The 19,975-nt window shown below is 35.0% G+C and overlaps 1 protein-coding gene across 1 annotated transcript in view; it reads right to left on the bottom strand.

The window, feature by feature from the left end:
* Positions 1 to 1,192: 1,192 nt before the first annotated feature.
* LOC149529621 (amine oxidase [copper-containing] gamma 1-like) overlaps positions 1,193 to 19,975 on the bottom strand; it is a 52,829-nt gene continuing 34,046 nt past the window's right edge. Inside the window, exon 5 of the mRNA XM_089808167.1 lies at positions 1,193 to 1,472. Within this exon, the coding sequence (XP_089664293.1) occupies positions 1,193 to 1,472 (280 nt within the window). The remainder of the gene's footprint in view (positions 1,473 to 19,975) is intronic.

Below are 19,975 nucleotides of genomic sequence, written 5' to 3'. Positions count from 1 at the left end.
ACAGAATAAATACTGAATGCTTAGCATAAGATGGATCTCTCGTGTGTTTGGTGTGTCTGTTATGCAAGCAGCATTCAATTCATCCTAGCATTTATGCTCTGATGCTTATGTTAACTTGCTACATTAAAAGGGACAAATGTTCTGATCATTCTGGCTTCTTGTGCCTTGAATGCTTACATTTAATCCCAACAAACCAATAACATATGTTATATTCATATTTCCATGATTACAATGTAAGTGGGAATTGTATGATCTATGAGCTTTGTTCTATATCCGGTGATGATTAATATCAAGGCTTGGTAACCAAACCTAGGGTTGCATTTAACATAGTCTTGCATTACATACTTCATTTGCATAAGCATGCAATTCGATGGTCATTTTATTCCTACCCTTTGTAATGAAGGATTGGGAGGCATATCCACATATATCAAATTCTTTCACAATTGCACAAGCATTTGGTTCGTCGATTCACACTCCTCAATGGAATCCCTATCACCGTCAAGCAAAAACACGCAACACTATGTCAGATGCTAGTCCATACATATGCATTCTATCCAATTACAACATACATCTCATGTGCATCAAAGTAAACCAAAATAGACAATGACATGTACATAGGAATACTCAGATCAAGATCTCGTATATATATATCAAAAGAATGGGTCAGTATAAATATGGGTGCTACTCGAGCACAACCGATCAAAAATGATACATGTGGTGCTGGCACACTAGTCAATATATAGCTAGGGATCAAAATCACAGTCAGCCACTGAGCATCTAGCTTTGTCCTATACCCTCACCTCCAAGAGGAGCAGAAGTAGTAGGTGGCAGAGGCAACGGTGGCATATCTGGCTTGACAGGAGGTCATGCACACCTAGACTCTCGCGCATACTAAGAAAAGCGTTGCACCTAGAGTGTCTCATCTAGCATCGTGCTGGTATATGTAGCATTGTAATATGCTGCCTAAGCCTACTAAAACTGGATCTCATCCTATGCCAACTCCAATCTCTTCTCTGCAGTCTCTGTGCACTCTCTCCAAAGATCTGTATCCTACTGTCGCTCCACTAGTTGCACATCTCGAACTTCCACTACAATTTGTAACTCTCCCAACTGTCGAGAGGCCACATGAACCCGCTCTCGGTACCTTCATACCATGTCCTACACCCCACCTACTAATTGATCAAACACATCCTCAACTAACATCTCTAGTGCCTACCATTGTGGTGGCACCTGTTACTGTGGAGCCTCCTACAAAGGGGCCTCCTCCTCCATCCTTTGCATGTGGCGCCAACTCTGTCCAATCCCACTGCTCCCGGCACCTGGGTCTGATCCCATCTGATGTGAGGGAATCTGCATCTACTGAACTCAGTGCCAAACTTGTGACTACTATTGTGGTTGAACTAGTAGCTATGGTTGTGCCTGCTACTTCTGGGGCACCTGTCTCTCTACCTGCCCTGCCATCCTCACTAGATCTGTAAAATGTGGAAATGGATGGCTAATCAAAAATGCCTGATATGTAGGTGTCATCCCTACATCTACTACCTCTAGAAGGTAGTCCCACTGAACTATAGCTAGGCTATGAATATCTATCATGGACCACCCTGGGTCCATCCGTGCTGTCCAGGCCCCCTCAACATCCTTCTGCAACCTAGCATAGGTGCAGTACTCATCATAAATGTCCTGTGGTCAGCCATACTACTACCACACCCGTGATATCACAAATCTCTCAATGATAGACATTGTCCTACCTGCCAGAGGTCGAGAACTAAACATCCAGGGTAACTCTCTGGGAGCATCATCCCAGTCCTCTGTCTCTCACCAAGGTCACCATAGAATGGACACCAATTCATCAAGACGTATCCTCCATTTCTCTATCTTACCTAGGTGGGCCTGGGTAATATGCCCTCAATATCTGCAAATATAGGGCTCTATGGGCTCTTAGGCATCCTCAAAAATTGGCCTACATATAGGAAGATGCTCCTAGGCCTAGATTTGCAAAACATACACTCTGGCTGCCATGGTCTTCTTCTTGTGGAAGACAACCTCATGCATCTCATAGAAAAGGTGAGCCAGCATGCACTAACCCATGCCAAAAATCCCAGGTGCCTCTAGCATCCTACAGAGCATGACTCCCCACCCACACTCCAAACCATGTTGTCCTCTATCAGGACATAGGAAATAGCTCAAAAATATAGCCAACACAGCTACCAACCTATGTGTCGGTCCATAAGTGTGCATAAGCTCATCCCAGATAATGGCCCTACCCCTTGGTAGCTCTTTCCCAAATACAATAAACAGTGCCTCTATCCCTACTTGAGGCACTATATCATAGACAACCCGAGTGCCCTAAAAAGGAATCTGCAAAATCCTCCATATGTCCTCTGGTGTGATGGTCATCTCACCCATCGACAAGTGGAAGGTGTTCATCTCCGAATGGAAATGCTCTACCAATGCAGTGGGAAGGCCATGATTCACCATCATGGCTGGAATTTGGCACAAAGAAGACAAACCTAATTGGGCAATGTGGGCCTGATTAGCATCATTGAGACTTTGCAAGAGCTCCCCATATGGTGGGAAATGCGATTTGAATGCAACATTACCAAAGACCTCCTGCATGCACAACAAGAAACAACAAAAGAAACAATCAGTATCAAGTCAAAATGATGCATCAAAACAAATTAAAATGTAATTTTTGAGTGCAAAATCCAAATTTTTAAGCATAACTGTCATGAGATTTTGTGCAAAATTTTTGAAATCTCCCGCGAAGTTCTCCTAGTTTCTCACGAAATCATTCTTTCTTCGCTCTAAGAATCATGTCATCGGGAAAAAAAAGAGCTGCCTGCATGAAAAAATATTTGGTCGCACGAGAAACGAAATTCTTGCATGATAAATGAATCACCTTGTGTGAAGAATCTCATTCTTCATGTGAAACCTAATGCTTCCGACGTAAAGATCCTGCTGCCACATGCAAAGAAATAGCGCACCCTGTTACTTCGTATGAAGAAAGAAGATCTTTACACAAAAGGATATAGGTCTTGGGTGAAGACTGATTGAATAATCCTAAAACATGCTAAAATGTGCAATAAATGACATCAAAATGCATGAAAGTGAAAGTACAAAGGAAGGGAATCAATGACTCACCAATGGTCCATAGTCTGCTAGGCGGCTGTGATGTCTAGAGCACTCAAATCGATGATGTCTCATGCTAACTACCATGTCTCTCTCAGAGCTCAAATCAATAGAAGACAAAAAGCACAAATGAATTGAAAATGACCCCTCGAGTCCTTATATGGCTATTAACCAAATTTTTCAAAGTGATCGAATTTGCGTGAAAATCACACCCCTAGCTAATTTGACCATTCTAAATCTATTTTCAGGATCGAATTCAAAATTTGACACACCTAAGAGCCTAAAAAATGCATTTTAAAATTTTGGGAACCGATGCGATTGAACACTTGTGCAGCCCAAATCTTTCTGATATTTTGTGATTCTTGGAATCCTTTCAACTTTACATTCTCAATATTTTCAAATTTCCATTTTGAAAATAGTCAACTCAAGTGAACTGTGGCTAAATTTGGTCAACTTTTAGTCAAACTTGGTCTTTGTGACCTTGTAATCATTTCATAACAACTCTAAATTTTCTTTAGATCATTCTGATCTCTTCTACATTCTGCTACATCTCAAATTTCTTTTGTATCTATTGCTATATTGTTTCACATCTATTTCTGGTGTGTCATCTTTTGATTTTGCTCCTGAGAGGGTAGGATGATTACATCATTAAATGCCTATTGCTTGGGGCATCTAGTTCCCATCTTATGTCCTTATCACTTGGGGTATCTCATCACTCGGGGCATCTTGTTCCCTTCTATTTGGCATCTTTGCCATCTATCTTATCTTTTTATCAATTGATCAATCTTATAACAACTCTTCTCAGAGTTTGATGGACAGGTATTGGGATAGTCTAAACCCTAACTCCTAAGGATCAAGCCTTTTTCTAGGGATGATTCTATGACTCATGATTGTACCTTGTTATCTTTTATCAATCTTAGGTATCTAGGTGTTCTATCTTGATTCTTGAAGGTTAAGCTTCATTCTACAAATAGTCTTCTAAATGCTTTCAATCTTAGGTATCTAGGTTTTCTATTTGGATCCTTGAAGATTAAACTCCATTTTGGAGATAATCTTCTAAATGCTATCAATTTTAGGTATCTAGATGTTCTATCTGGATCCTTGAAGATTACGCTCTATTCTGGAGATAATCGTTTAAATGCTACCAATCTTAGGTATCTAGGTGCTCTACTTGGATTCCTTGGGTTAAGCTCTGGTCTAGAGATAGTCCTTAAAATCTTATCAATTGGTCTCCATGTCATCAGCTTTGGAACCAATCTCATCTTCGCATCACGCTTTCTGATTTTCTTTGAATTGAACATTCTTCTCGCACATTCATTCAAAGAGGGGCAGTAATACTTCAAAATTGGCTCATTGACATGATATCAATTCTGGTCTATTTCTGACCAATCCTAAAGTCATATTCCATTAGGCAAATTCTTATTCGACTACTCGCTACTTGACTTAATTGTCAAATGCAAAAAACCCTAATTTGCATTCATCATGCTTATTATTTAATTCCTATAGTATTTACTCATATTAGTCACATTAAACATATTGATTAATATTTAATTTAATTACTAAGTATTTATACTTTAATTAAATTAAATTATATCCTAAGGCTAATGTACTATGGAATTAAATTTATTTAATTTAATAAATGTGCCTCTTTTAATTAATTAAATGAAATTATTTAATTAAATGGAGAACTTACTTCTAGATTAATTAAACAAAGTTATTTAATTAAATGGGAAGTCATTCCTAATTAATTAAATGAAGTTATTTAATTAAATAAGAAAAGTGTCTCTAATTAATTAAATAGAATTATTTAATTAAATAGAAAAGGTAATTATGACAGTATATCTCATTTTATTAAATTAAATATCTCACCAAAATCTCTCTTCAATTCAAAAAAAGGAAATTCCTAGTTCATTGTTGATCAAAAAGGAAGTAAATCAATTTACTCCTTATTCTACTCAAATTAAATCAGTTAACTCCTTATTCTACTCAAAAGAAATTAGTTAACTCCTTATTCTACTCAAAAGAAATCAGTTAACTACCTTTAATTTGGGAATCTTCCTTTATGACTAAACTTCACCTTTAATCCTGACCATTGATTGAAATTGATCTCAACTGTTGATGGATTCCAAGAAAGTCTATTTAAGAGACTCTCATCTCTTCATTTCATGGAGAGGTTGAATGAGAATTTGCATCGAATTGTTGCTAGATTGTACATTCATTTGAGCTCATTACTTTCATAAGATATTCATTTTCTAGTTTAATCTCATTTAGCATAATATGCATACATTTTATTATAATCTTCTTTTACATGTTCTTAGATTCAACATGCATACTCCATCCTAGATTAATCTACATTCTCATATAGATTAGTCACATTTTCTTTTAAATCCTTCATTCTTAGAGGGTCTTGTTTCTTAACACCTCAAATCTGAGGATATCTAACAAGCAATTCCCTTTAGATAGAAGGCAATAGGTTGCCTTGCAGGCTGATTTTTGGATGAACAATCCAATGTTCATTCTGGGATGAATCCGCAAATAAGGACCATGTTGAAGTGTGTGTGTTAGCATAAGCCACATCTCATGCATACAAAGTGTACTTCTCTAAACCTTTCTATCCAAATAATTCCATAGATTGGAATTCTTAAATGATGGCTCAGAGCTCCCTATCCATGGAGTGCAAAGGTGTGTGCTTGTGCATATGAGAAGCTCTCAACTAAGCCTTAGAGACATAACCCTTGCTATTAAACCCTACAATGGGAGATTCCTTAGACAAGAGCAAGAGTAAAATGTCAAAGGGATTCTCAAACATGAATGCAAGAAATGAGCTAAGCTAGAATGAAATGCATAATACAACTATGCTAACAATAGGATAATGTCAGCAAACCATACTAATTAAACTAGGTTGGCTAAGCTATTGCAAAAGGAATTAGACTACTTGAAAATGGATCTAAGCTAGCATGAAAATGCAAAGAATGAGATGAGAAGAATAGAAGTTCATAAATGCTCCAAGAATTTGTAACTAAACCTGCAACATAACATTGTCTCAAAATTAGGATCCTTATAGAAAGAGAGAGCTCTCCCTTTTAAAAATGTATAGATGGTTGAGATCAAGAGAAATAAATGGATGATGAAGGGTGGGGGTTGACTTTTGGCATGATCATGTGAAAGATTAAGTCAACCAATGAGAGAGAGTTCACTTTTCATTTGAGACAAAAGCTTTTTCTTTTAATTTGTAAATAGGGACAAGATTTTATTTGTGCACATTGAGTGGGTTAGAAGAATGGGGACTTTTATTTAATTATAAGGGTGACATGTTCTTTTAATAAAATATGGACTTAGGATAATAGGGTCAAACTATAGGTTAAAATTAAATTAATTAATTTTTAGCAATTTGGCCTAGGGAAATGATTAAATAATTTAGCCAAAATGCTAAGAAGATGGCTAATAGTCTAGATGACCGTGTTTAGGTAAGGATCAATCATCTAGATATGACACTAAAATCAGATAAAAAATTATCTCACAAATAAGGTTTGACATCAATGACAACATAACAATTATTCCAATTATAGTTTCCAATAATCTCCATGTTTGGCATTGATGGCAACATCGCTATTTACCATGCAATCCAAAACATGTAATGCATCGAGAAAGCTCCCTCTATGTACAATATCATATCTTCATTAATATTCTTTGTTTCATTCTTTTTTTCATCTTTGTGTCCAAAAATCTCTCTTTTTAGTTTCATTTTGATTCTCAACCATGCAGCTCTGATATGCAACACATAAGCTCCCCTCTATCATCTTAGATCATGAAATCAATCATATTCTTCTATATTGCTAGTAGCACCTCTTAATTTCTATGAACTCCTTACTGATCACTATATACATAATTGAATTACATATTCTCCCTCTTTCTTATGGTAATTTCTTCACAACATCTCCCTCTTTGATAATAATGTCAAAGATAGTATGTCTATTTCATGCATCTTTTCCATTTAGATATCTTCACATCAGTACTAAATTCATCCTTCTCCATATGTGTATGGCTGATATAATATGATTCTCTCCTTCTTCCTTCACTACTACTTTAGACAACTTCAAAAGTAGGACTATCTTCGTCAACTTGTAAAATATTTTGATCAACACATTTCATGCAGAGCACCATTTCATCTTCAGTAGCCTTTCCTAGGGGAATCACCCCTAATTTGTCTCTTAGATATTCATAAGCATACTTAGGTAATGATCTAGTGAAAATTTTAACTATTTTCTCCTTAGAGTTTACTTACTCCAATATCACTTCTTTGTCTTGAACTAGCTCTCTCAAGTAATGATACTGGATAGAAATATGCTTAGTCTTTGTGTGCATTATAGGATTCTTTGATATGTTAATAGAACTAGTCTTGTTACAATAGATTAAAATTGGATCAATAATATCTTCCTTCATACCTTTCAAAAATTTCTTGATCCATATGATATTTGAGCAATTCATTTTTTCTACCACATACTCCGCTTCAACTATTGATTGAGAAATGTAGTTATGCTTCTTGCTTGTCCATGAAACTAGTCTCTTTCCTAGAAAGAATGCTCCTCCACTATTACTTTATCTATCATCAACATTTATTACCCAATCTAAATCAATCAACACCTTCAATTCAAACTTATCATACTTCTTGCAACATAATATATAGTCTTATATTCCTTTTAGATATCTTAGTATCTATTTCATAGCCATCATGTGATTCTCCTTAGGACTTATAGAAAATCTTGTAAATATCCCAACTCCTAATGCAATATCAAGTCTATTGTGAACAACATATTGTAGTTTTCCAATCATTGATCTATACAATGTCTAGTTCACATTGGTAGAATCATCATTCTTAGATAACTTATGTCCTATGTGTTGGAATTAACAATGGGAAAGTAAAATTTGAGAAGGGGGGGTGAATCAACACTTCAAAAATTTAACCATAAAAAATGTTCACCACGCATCCATCTCACATTTTGTATGTAAATTGAAATATTAGGCTAACCATGTTCATCCATGGCATGAAAACAAATAACATATAACATAGTAAATTTGTTACCTAGAAACCCTTCAATGAGAAGATAAAACTAGAGCGGGGATGACACCCACAAATCTTCACTATTATAGTTGTAAAGTGTATCCAATGAAGGTTACAATTGTTTGATCATAAAATATGATCTACCCTATGAAAAGTCTACCCTATTAAAGGCTTAGAAAGACTGTTAAGTCTTACCATGTTAAAGTATTTCAACACCCTATTAGAAGTGTGCCTTGTTAGAGCACTTCATTTTACAATAAAGTAAGCACCCTATTAAAGGATTTACAAAAGATTTCTAGGACTACTTGGTTAACTGATCTTTACTAATTCACCTTTTATAATGTTTCAGCCTTGATCCTTTGGTTAGCACATCTCTACTAGATATTAGATGTCCTCTTTCCTAATGTATACTTGATCCTCCTGATCAGATGTATCTCTTTTTTCCTTTAATTTTTCTTCTCTATTATCTCTAACTAATTCTATAATTCATTGCTTGATCTCAACCTTCATAGTCACCATGAATTCTCTCTCTATACTTAGCATTCACCCTTCTCTTTTCATCTGTACATACATGATACTACAAATTGTTTAGGGTTTTTCCTCCTTAAGAAGACTTAGGTCAGCTAGGGTTAGGTAGGAATCAACAATTGTGATTCATCCATTTCTTTTCTTAGAACATCTATTAATCTAATTGGTTGTATGTATTGCATAGGGGTTCTCAATATTCCTTCATATATATCTTCTAGAATCATAAAACAATCCTTAAGTTGGCCCAAAAAATAGTTTACATAGGAGTTTGTTCCATTACAAACAACTATGTCCAAAACTATTTAATTGGCAATTGAAAGCTCTGATGCTCAACATTCACTGTATCCTTAATGTTGTAACTTGGTACCTAAATGACTTAGAATCTACTATTTTACTCAGCATAAGAATCACTCATCATATATATCTTGCTCAGCACTTGGGTGACTCAGCACATAACTGTTGGAAGATTGCGGAGATTATTGGAATATTGGTTGGAAGCATGAATATTGATAATATTCATATGGGGGAGTACTACTATGATGATATGTTACATTCATGACCAAGTTTTTTATTGATGTCAACAGTGCATGTTTTATATCTATGTAGCAGTTTTTTGTGGTATCTGACAAAACAATAGTGGAAAGATCAAGTTGGTATGAATGGCTAGTTGAGCATGATAACCACCCAAGGATATGAGAGGTACTTTAGAGTATCTTATATATGTAGTTAATCTCAAAAGAATAAAGGATAAGTCTAGAAGAAGTTTTATAATTTTTGGTGATGTTTGTTCTGAGATAGAGTTTATAAAGCCATGTTCTAGTAAACGTGTTATATCTTTTAGCAAATTTAATATCTTAAGGATCAAGGTTGAGGACATGGAGAAGACAAGTTGAGAATGATGTGGTTAAGCTTGCTCATCATAATATTGTGTGTACAAAAATTTATTCAAGTTGCAAGACAAAAGATTAAGGTTATCACTAAGTGTAACATATTCTTAATGTGGTCCTATAATAATTAACTAAGAAGGTCTAACTATTGACTCGGGGAATTATTTTATGGACTCAGTATAAAGGAAGGATATTTTCCTTTATCATGATATGGCAAGAATGTGAAGTGTGAATGTTTAATAAATATCAGAGAGTGTGACATGTGAAGTATAGCAGAGTAGTGTAGAAGTGAAGGAAACTTCATTACTGAGGTTTTTCTAAGTGATCAAAGGTTTAGTATTTGGATTTGAGGTTCATGACTTGGTCTACAAGTTCTAATAGTGATTGGTCTAGTTGATAGGATAGAGGAAAGGACAAAGGAAAGAAGATAATAGTAAAATTACTTGTTTAAGCAATGATCTCTTCTTGCAATTGAAATTTCATGTTTGGGTAGTGGGCTCTTCTTGCATGCATTATACCACAACTCCTAATAGGGTTGGAATCTCCTAACAAGGATTCAAAGTCTCCTAATAGGGATTCATTTTACTAAATATTGTAACAGAATCCTAATAGGGTCCATCCTCTAACAAGGAATATTTATATTAGTACATCATCTTGTGGGCATCATTCCCATAGGGGTTTTCCCTCTAATCAAAGATTTCCCTAGTCAACATATCTAGTGTAATTGTCTATGTGCATCTTTATATGGTTGTTTTTTTACTTTGGTTGAATGGTTAAGTTTGTTTAAAGAAGATAAATATTTTAATTATTGGATAACTGATTCACCCCCCCCCCCCCCCCCAGTTATCTTGCTAGACTATTGTTTCTAACAATTGGTATTAGAGCCTCAGTTCCTTAAAGAAAAAGTTTAATAACTTTGGGAGATCCATGGTGAACATGTTCAAGAAAGATAGTCTAAATTTTGATGAAATAAACTATGACAGCTAGAAGGAAAAGATGAAGACACATTTTTTGTGTATGGGCCTGGGATATTGGATCTTGAAAAAATTAGCGAAGATGATCATTGAAGAAAAGGATTTGGAAACTTGCAATGAGGTAAAAAGAGATCTTTTCATGTGTGACATGAGAGATAGAGAAGCAATATTTATTGCACTACCTAAAATTGAGTAAAATCAAGTAAAATCACTTGCTACTTCACAATTGATTTGGAAAGCTTTGAAGAATAGTTTTGAAGATGATGCACACTCTAAGAAGTTGAGACTACAAAGTTGGATTTGTGCATTTCAAGATGCTAAAATTATGGAAGATGAATCTGTAAGAACATATATAGGCAGGATATCAAAAATTATTGTAGATATTAAAGCTCAAGGAGGATACAAAGAGGATGACAAGGTTATATGGAAGATATTAAAGACTCTAACACCACCATTTAAGTTAGTAGTTTAGATGATACAATTGTTGATATCATGTACCAAATATTTCACATAGGAGACATTGCTTGGAAGACTTGAAGTAGTTGAGAATGAACTTAGACAATCTGAAGAATTAACTAGAATAGAAATAGCTTTTAGTGCCTTGAATATTCAACCTAACTTATCAAGGAGCACAAGTGCTAGAGGAGATTTTGCTAGTAGTAGTAGATTTGAGAAAGATGGAAAGATTGAAGAAGGAGTAGCCCTTCTAGTAAGAATGAAAAAAGGAGGCAAGAAAATCTTTAAATGTTGGACTTGTAATGAATATGGTCATTATGCATCATTGTCCTAAAAGGGAGAAAAAGTATAAAGGAAATCATAAGCCTAAAGATTTCTTGTATGAAAAATGAAGATATGATTCTGATGAACAAGCATTAAGTGCTAGTGATGATGAAATTGGATTTGTGGTAATTAAAGAAGAAATTCTAGAGAAAGTAGCTTTCATATCATAGGTTGAGAAGAAATCTAATTAGATAATTGAAAGTGATTTTTCATATCATATAACTTGTGATATGAATAAGTTTGTTGACTTCAAAATTTAGGATGGAGAAATTGTCAGAGTTGGAAACAATGTAGCATGCCAAGTTAAAGGTATTGGATCTATAACTCCTAATGGTAAAACTAATACTAAGGATGTATAGTTTGTTGATGGTTTAAATCATAATCTTTTGAGTTTTGGACAACTAGTAGACAAGGGTTATCAATTCCAATTCATAGAAAAGACATGCATGATCAGAGATAAAGATGGAAAGGTAATTGATATAGGAACCATATCTAGAGGTAATGTATTTCAGTTGAATCCTACTAAAATGACATGTTTGGTTGCAAAGGTAAATGGTAGTTGGTTATGGCATAAGACATTCTATCATATAAACTTTGATAGTATTGTGAGGACTAGTAGAATGTTTGTTGTTAGAGATTTGCCAAAGATTGTAAAGCCTACTAATACAATTTGCAAGGAATGTGTTTTGGAAAACCATAACAAAACTTCTTTTCCCAGCAAGAATTTTACTACTATAATGAAGTTGGAGATTGTACACATAGATCTTAGTGGTCCTACAAAGACTAGAGGATTCTATGGTGAAAGGTATTTTATGATTCTAGTTGATGATTTTTCTAGAATGATATGTGTTGCATTTCTTAAATAGAAATCTAGGGCATTTGACAAGTTTAAGATATTCAAAAATAGATTTGAGAATGAATCTAGCATGAAGATTAAATGTTTGAGATTAGATAGAGGAGGAGAATTCACTTCAAATGAGTTTAACATATTTTGTGAAGAAAATGGAATTAAAAGATAGATATTAGCTTTAAGAACCCCTGAATAGAATGGCATTGTTGAGAGAAGAAACAAGTCTACCATACAAGCTACAAGAGCTATGTTATTAGAGAATAATGTATCCAAGACATTTTTGGAGAGAAGCTATGAATACATTAGTTTACACTATGAACATAGTACAAGTTAGGAAAGACACAAACAAGACACCTTATGAATATGCTTTGGTCACTCACCTACAATTAAGTATTTTAGAATACTTGGTAGTAAGTGTTGCATAAAGAGAGATGATGACATCAATAACTTTGATTCTAGAAGTAATGAAGGTACATTTCTTGGTTATTCATTGAAAAGAAAGGTGTATAGATGTTATAATCAGAGAACTAAGACTATTATGGAAAGTGCAAATGTGAGAATTGATGAGAAGTTCATAATACAAGAGAGAATAGTTGATTACAATTTAGATGATGATGTTATTACTAATTTAAGGAATGATGAGGTATTTCTTGAGATGAATGATGATTTTAGAATGAAGAAGAGCCAAGGCAAGAACAAAGCTTGGAACCTTCAGTAGAGCCAAGAGTTGAGATAACAACTCCTCCTTTAGGAAAGAACATGATAAAGAATCGCCCATCTAAGCAGGTCATCAGAAGCAAAGACAAAGGTGTGATGACAAGAAGTAGAGTAAATGAAGAACTATGCCTGATATCTCAAGTTGAGCCTAAGAATGTAGATGAAGCATGCAAAGATTATTACTAGAAAAAAGCTATGAAAGAGGAATTGGATTAGATAGAAAAGAATGAGGCATGGAAATTTGTCCCTAGACTAGAAAACAAGAATGTGATAGGAACTAAATGGGTATTCAAGAACAAGATTAATGAGCAAGGAGAAGTTGTAAGAAACAAAGCAAGATTAGTATATAAAGGTTACTCACAACAAGGAGGAATAGATTATGAGGAGACTTATGCTCTAGTAGCTAAAATAGAAGCAGTAAGAATATTCTTAGCCTATGTAGCACAGAAGAAATTCAAAGTATATCAGATGGATGTCAAGTTAGCATTTCTAAATGGAGAACTTAAGAAGAGGTATAGATTGAGTAGCCTAAAGGATGTCCTTTGATAGATGACAAGGACATAGTATGCAAACTAAGGAAAGCATTATATGGATTGAAGCAAGTACCCAAAACCCAGTATGCAAGGTTGGAAAAGCATTTGACAAAGCTTGGATATAGTAAAGGTATGGTAGATAGTAATTTTTATTGGAAAGAAACTAATGATGGTTTGATGATTTTAGTAATATTTTTTGATGAAATTATATTTGGAGGAAATGATGAAGAAAGTAAGAATTTTTCAGATGAGATGAAGAAAGAATTTGAAATGAGTATGATAGGAGACATGAAATATTTCTTAGGATTGCAAATTATACAGAATAAAGAAGGAATCTTTATTTCTTAGGCTAAGTACCTAAAGGATTTACAGAAAAGGTTTGGTTTGGAAACCTAAAAACCCATTCAAACACCTATGGTAACTAGACACAAGTTATCTACAAAGGATGAAACACCTATTGTTGAGTAGAAGAAGTATAGATCCATTATAGGAGGATTACAATATCTGACTCACACAAGGCTGGATATAACAAAAGTAGTTGGAATTGCTACAAGATTTTAGGCTGATCTTAGAGAAGCACATTATGCAGTACTTAAAAGGATATTTAGATATCTAAAAGGAACTTCAAAATTTGGATTATGGTAAGATCTAATGATTTTAATCTAAGTGTTTTTACTGATGTAGATTTGTCATATAGTATGGATGATAGAAAGAGCACCAATAGAGGAGCTTTCTTTCTTGGAGGAAGATTGGTCTCTTGTTTAAGCAAGAAGTAGGATTTTACATCTTAAAGAATAGTAGAAGTAGAGTATGTTATAGTAGCAAATAATTGCAATCAAGTAATGTGGATGAAGTAGTTACTGAAGGATATAAGAATAGAAATCTTTGAACCTATTGCTATACATTGTGATGACACAAGCATGATAAATATGTCTAAGAATCTAGTGTTGCATTCAAGGACTAAGCACATTTCTAGTAAGTATCATATGTTGGGAGAAAAATTTGTGAAAAAAGTAATCATATTGGAGTATGTGAACACTAAAGATAAAATTGTAGATATATTCACTAAGCCTCTTCCCAAAGAGACTTTTGAGTATTTGCAAGGTATGCTTGGGGTTATGCCTCTTCCTACATCAAAGTAAGAAGATGTAAGAGTAAATCAGTCCAGTGTAATAGAGCACCATTATTGTCTGGACTAAATGCTAATGCTTCCTAGATGGAGGAGTATCTAAGATGGATAGAGACATCTAGGACTATTTTTTATTTTATTTTCAATAGTGTCTTTTGACATGAAAGCTAGTAAGTATTAGTTGTTGCAGAATTTGATGTAGTAGAGTTGGTTACTATTGTCACAAAAGTTTGCACCCTTGTCCAAATTTTTTACCTAAGGACAACCTTGTGAAACATGGAAACAACCTCCAAGCTGTGGGACTTGAACTGTGAGGTTGAGTCTCTGGAGAAGGCCACCTTCCTTTACTATCAAGGTGCACCTAACTACTCTTAGAGAGAAAAAGGGAGAAGGAATGCATAGAAGAAAATCTACCTACTCTAACCTAAGGGGGTGATGCACTAAAATAGAGTGTGTGAACCAATCTCTGCCCATACATGCACTATTGAGCCATTTTGACACCAAAGATATACACATCTAGACTTTCTTTAATCTAAAAATCACATGAAGACCAAAAAACCCAAATAAATGACACAAGGAAAGGAAAGATTCACTCATATATCATTCATAGGTCAAAAGAGATATAGTCATGCAATTTTACAGATATCCACAATACATCGATGGGAGGTAAGTAATTTTTGCACTTTACATCAATGGCTAGAAGAGATAAAGCATAATGTCATACAATTCAGAGGCAAAAAAGGAATTTACACTGAAGTTACAAAGTAATATCAAAGAAAACAGAGAAGAGTCCCACCTTTTCAAAATCTACAAAAAATTCCTTTATGGCTTAGGCAAAACTGAGATATTTTTTGACTGAAGTTACTCCACAACCACTACCATTAAGACTTATAGAGAATAACCATGCAGCTTTAGGGAAAATCTAACCTTAGCATAGACTTAAATACAATGACATCCAAAATCCTGTCAAAATAGGCAATTCTAGCCAAGTAGATGGATAGGATTGGAAGTGGCAGATTATTTCCTTCATCCACTGAGTGTAGCATTCATTCGAGGGTGGTTGGAATCAATCATGAAGATTATATTGTGCAAGAAAACTATATTCCCTTCATTTCTATCCTTTGAGTCAGTAGAGTTAGCAAGTCAAACAAGTTCTATAACCAAAATGAGCCATGTGGGCCAATGATTTTATTTCATTTTTCCACCCATAAAGTCTTCATAGAATTGACCACCTTGCAACTAACTGAGTGCCCCTCCTTTTTTCTTTACCCTCTTATGACAGTCATAAAATCACAAACCCTTAGAAATTGACCCTCGATCTCATGACATAGGCTTGTTGTGGCATTGTATACAAAAAAAATTCCTTCCCTAATGGTATGACCAAATGGGCCATCATAGCATCAGATACTATTGAAATTCACCTTGCAACCTTATGGTAGACTATAACATCGAAACCCTTAATATCTGCATCTCTCGATCATATGACAAGGGGTCCATTGTAAGATTAGAGCATCACTTTTGGTTTTACCCAATCACATGGAAAGGAGTCTCACTGTAGCATCAAAGAACTACTGCATCTTCTAATCACGTGATAGACTACCATGTATACCTTCCTTTACTGGTGACAACAGAAATTGGACCCACAAACCCTTAAGCACACATGTCATTGAGTCACTACCTCACTATACATAAAGAGTGTGCATGTAGTCATAGCAACAAAGTGATAACCCTCGATCACATCTTGATCTGATGGAACACATTAAATGTACTGTTTAATACCAGGGTGGTGGGTCCCATCTTCATCTGCTTACTCACTATGTCACTATCCTTATATTTCAAGCAACTCTCCATAGTGACAAAGCGACAGCCATAGATCCAATTATGATCTAAAGGCAAGGAACTACATTCATATTTCTTTTATGATCCCATGATGAACACCTTATCAAAAGGTTGTAACTGGCCCTTTTACTACTCATGACATCATGATGAGCTTTTCATCATAATATTGGAGAAGACAAGAATGCAAACCAATTAAAATGCTATACAATTATATGATACAAAGGATATCATTTGATCAAAGAAACTTAAAATTTGGTCTATGATAACATGACACAACCTTAATCATTAGATTAGAAAAGGCTACAGCCCTTGATTATGATATTCTGCCAACCCTCACTATAACATCATAAGAAACAATGTGCAAGGAAAAAAGGGATCTATCAAGGTGGGCTTAGACATTTGAATTCAAGTTTTTGGCTAGAAGCAAAAATGACTAACTTTTCTAGTGACTCAGAGGGGATGCAAGCTAACTATGCATATGACTAGTGACCTTATACATCTATTGGTCCATAGATTTGTGAAAAAAATGGATTAGTGCATTATGAAACCCTAACCCTACCTCTACAACTGGGACCAGAGACCAAAACTCCTACAACCTTAAAAACTTGAAAAATTGACTATCTTGCAGAGAGAAACGTGTGCTTATGCACTTCTTGGAAAGAAGGAAACCAATAGAAGGAAAACTACTCTACTTATATACATGAAACCTTAACCCTCATCAGAAGCATGGTTTGAGGTTGATCCCATTGACTAGGATAGGTAAAGTTTCACCATCAGACCTACTTAATTAAAAAGCGTTAGCCTACTTGCAACTGAAAATTACATAGGGACCACTCCATAGTGAATCAAACTTTGAGTGCCTCCCTGGCTTTGCCCTATCTACATCCTATTTCAGTACTAGATCACCCTCTCTAAAGATTTAGACCCTAGCCTTCCTATCAAATCTCCTTTTCACATGTTGTTGATATGTTTCTAAGGTCTGCATGACCTATTTTCTTTTTTCTTCTAGCTCCATCAGCTCTACCATTCTCACTACCATGGAATCATCTTCAATTAGCTCCAGCTAATGAGCTAGTTCCAAGGATGGAAACTCTAATGAAATTGGAAGCCTTGCTTCCCTACCATATACCAACATAAATGGTGAATTTTGTATTGACCTCTTAGGTGTTATCCTATCAGCCCATAGGGAAGTCTTCAACTTCTGATGCCAACACCTCTGGTTATCTTCTATTGTCCTTTCCATAATCCTAATTAATTTTTTATTGGATAACTTAGCCAAACCATTTTCCTAAGGATAGTAGTTTGAGGATGTGCTCAAGTACATATTATGGTCAACTGCCCATGCACAAATCTGAGCCCCTACAAAAAAAATTGTGTGATCTAAAATGATGGTTGAAGGGACACAAACCTAGTCACAATTACATCAAGAAATTCAGCAACTAAAGATCTAGTGGCCTCCTTTAGTGTGACTGCCTCTATCCATCTAGTGAGCAATCAGTAGCAGCTAGAATACATTTATGACCAAAAGTGGAAGAAGGATTTATAGGGCCTATGAAATCCACTCCCCATTGAGCAAAAGGTTGGTCCACCTGAATGGGGTGAAGGGAAAAAGTTGTGAGATTTTTCTTACCTAAGAAGAAGGAACATTTTTCACACTTTCTCACATACTTATGACAATCATGAAAAAGGGATGGCAGTAGGAACAAGCCCTCATGATCTTTATTGCATTTTTTCTTGTTGAGAAGTGACCACCATTAGGACTATCATGAAGCTCTTTGACCATTCTTTGAGCTTGGTCTATGTTAATGCATCTTAATAGAGCTCCATTAAAATATTTCCTAAAAAGGATACCATCAACTATGATGTAAGGAATTGACTACAATCTATATTTTATCCTCTTAGTTCTATCCAATCCCTGAGGATATCCATTACCTAACAAGAAATTATTTATATCATCCATCCAATTCCTTGGGTCATTGTTTCTTGTCTGCTATAATTCTGTTAGTATCATAGCGACCTCTTTGCATGATCCATAAGATGATATAATCTGTTTACACAACCCTCTACCTCTTACCAACTTGGTGATCTGAATGTTCACATCATATTCCATTACTTTAGTAATCCAACCAACTCTCTTCTCACTAATATCTTTGCTCAAAAGGAAATCCTTCATATTGGCATGGGGTGCTAACAAATGGATCTTATTATGAGATAGAAGGTGTCTAAATTTATTTAAAGCTATGATGACTACAAGGGCCCACTTCTCTACATAGTTGCATTTGTCTTCATACTCTTTAAGCCCTTCACTAAAGAAGGCTATGGGTTGCTCTTCATCTTTATCATTTGACAGGGGAAATGCTTGAATCACCATCTAGGGCATAAAGGATGAAATCCTTTTCAAAATTTGGATTAATGAGGTTAGGAGTTGAGGCTATGGTTTCCTTGATCTCTTCAAAACTCTCCTTTCCTTCCTTGGTGCATGCAAAGATCATATTTTTCTTTAGCATAGATGTAAGGAGTTTTATCATGGTAGCAAGATTAGGGATAAATCTTCTCACAAAATTTATCCTACCCAAAAAACTTGGAAGCCCTTTCTTATGTTTAGGAAGAGAGAGAGAGAAAGTATTGCTTTTGTTCTTTCAAGATCAGTGGTTAAACCATCCTTAGATACAATGTATCCTAGTAATTTTTCTTGATTGGTAGCAAAGACACACTTTCTCAAGTTGAGAGATACCCCAAACTCTCTACACCTTATGAACACCTATCTAAGATGATCAAAATGATCAGTTGCATTCTTTGAATATATTGTGATATCATCAAGGTAAACCAATACAAATCTTTCAACCATGTTCTTGAAGGCCATCTCCATTGCCTTCTAAAATGTAGCACCTACATTAGTTAGTCAAAATGGCATCTTACAATAAGCATATGTACCCCATTCAATGGTGAATGCAGTCTTGTATCTATTAGACTCCTTGACCAGTACTTGATTATAACCAAAGAATCCATCAAGAAATGAAAACCTCTCTAAACCACTGACATTGGAAAAAATCTACTCTATGGAAGGGAGAGGGTGGCGATCTCTAAGGGAAGCTTGGTTAAGGTCCCTAAAGTCCACACACAATCTAATTTCTCCATTCTTCTTCCTAATATGGACAAGATTTTCTACCCATCACAAGTGCTTGATGGGGAAAATTATATTGGCCTCAATCAATTTGGACAACTCTTTTCTCATTAGGATTTCAATTTTAGGATTCACTAGCCTTTGTTTTTGTCTTACTAGTTTGACATTATCAATTAAATCTATGGTATGCTAGAACAACCTTGGGTCAAAACCTTTTAAATCATCATACATCTAGGAAAATACATCATTAAATTCCTGGCATAGATGAATAAAAATTTCTTGCTCAATTTCATAACATACCTTCCCCATGTTTAAGGATTTTCTATTAGCAACCTTCACTAGTACATTTGGGTTCATTTTTTGACCTTTATTGGTCGAATTTTTGACCCAATTTTTGACCAACTTGCTACCAACTTTGACCAA

This window comes from Cupressus sempervirens, chromosome 11 (genome assembly GCF_028749045.1).
Source record: "Cupressus sempervirens isolate cs-2001-9-10 chromosome 11, ASM2874904v1, whole genome shotgun sequence".
NCBI lineage: Eukaryota > Viridiplantae > Streptophyta > Pinopsida > Cupressales > Cupressaceae > Cupressus > Cupressus sempervirens.
The sequence above is the reverse complement of the archived record's forward strand: the minus strand, read 5'-3'. Positions and strand labels throughout refer to the sequence as shown.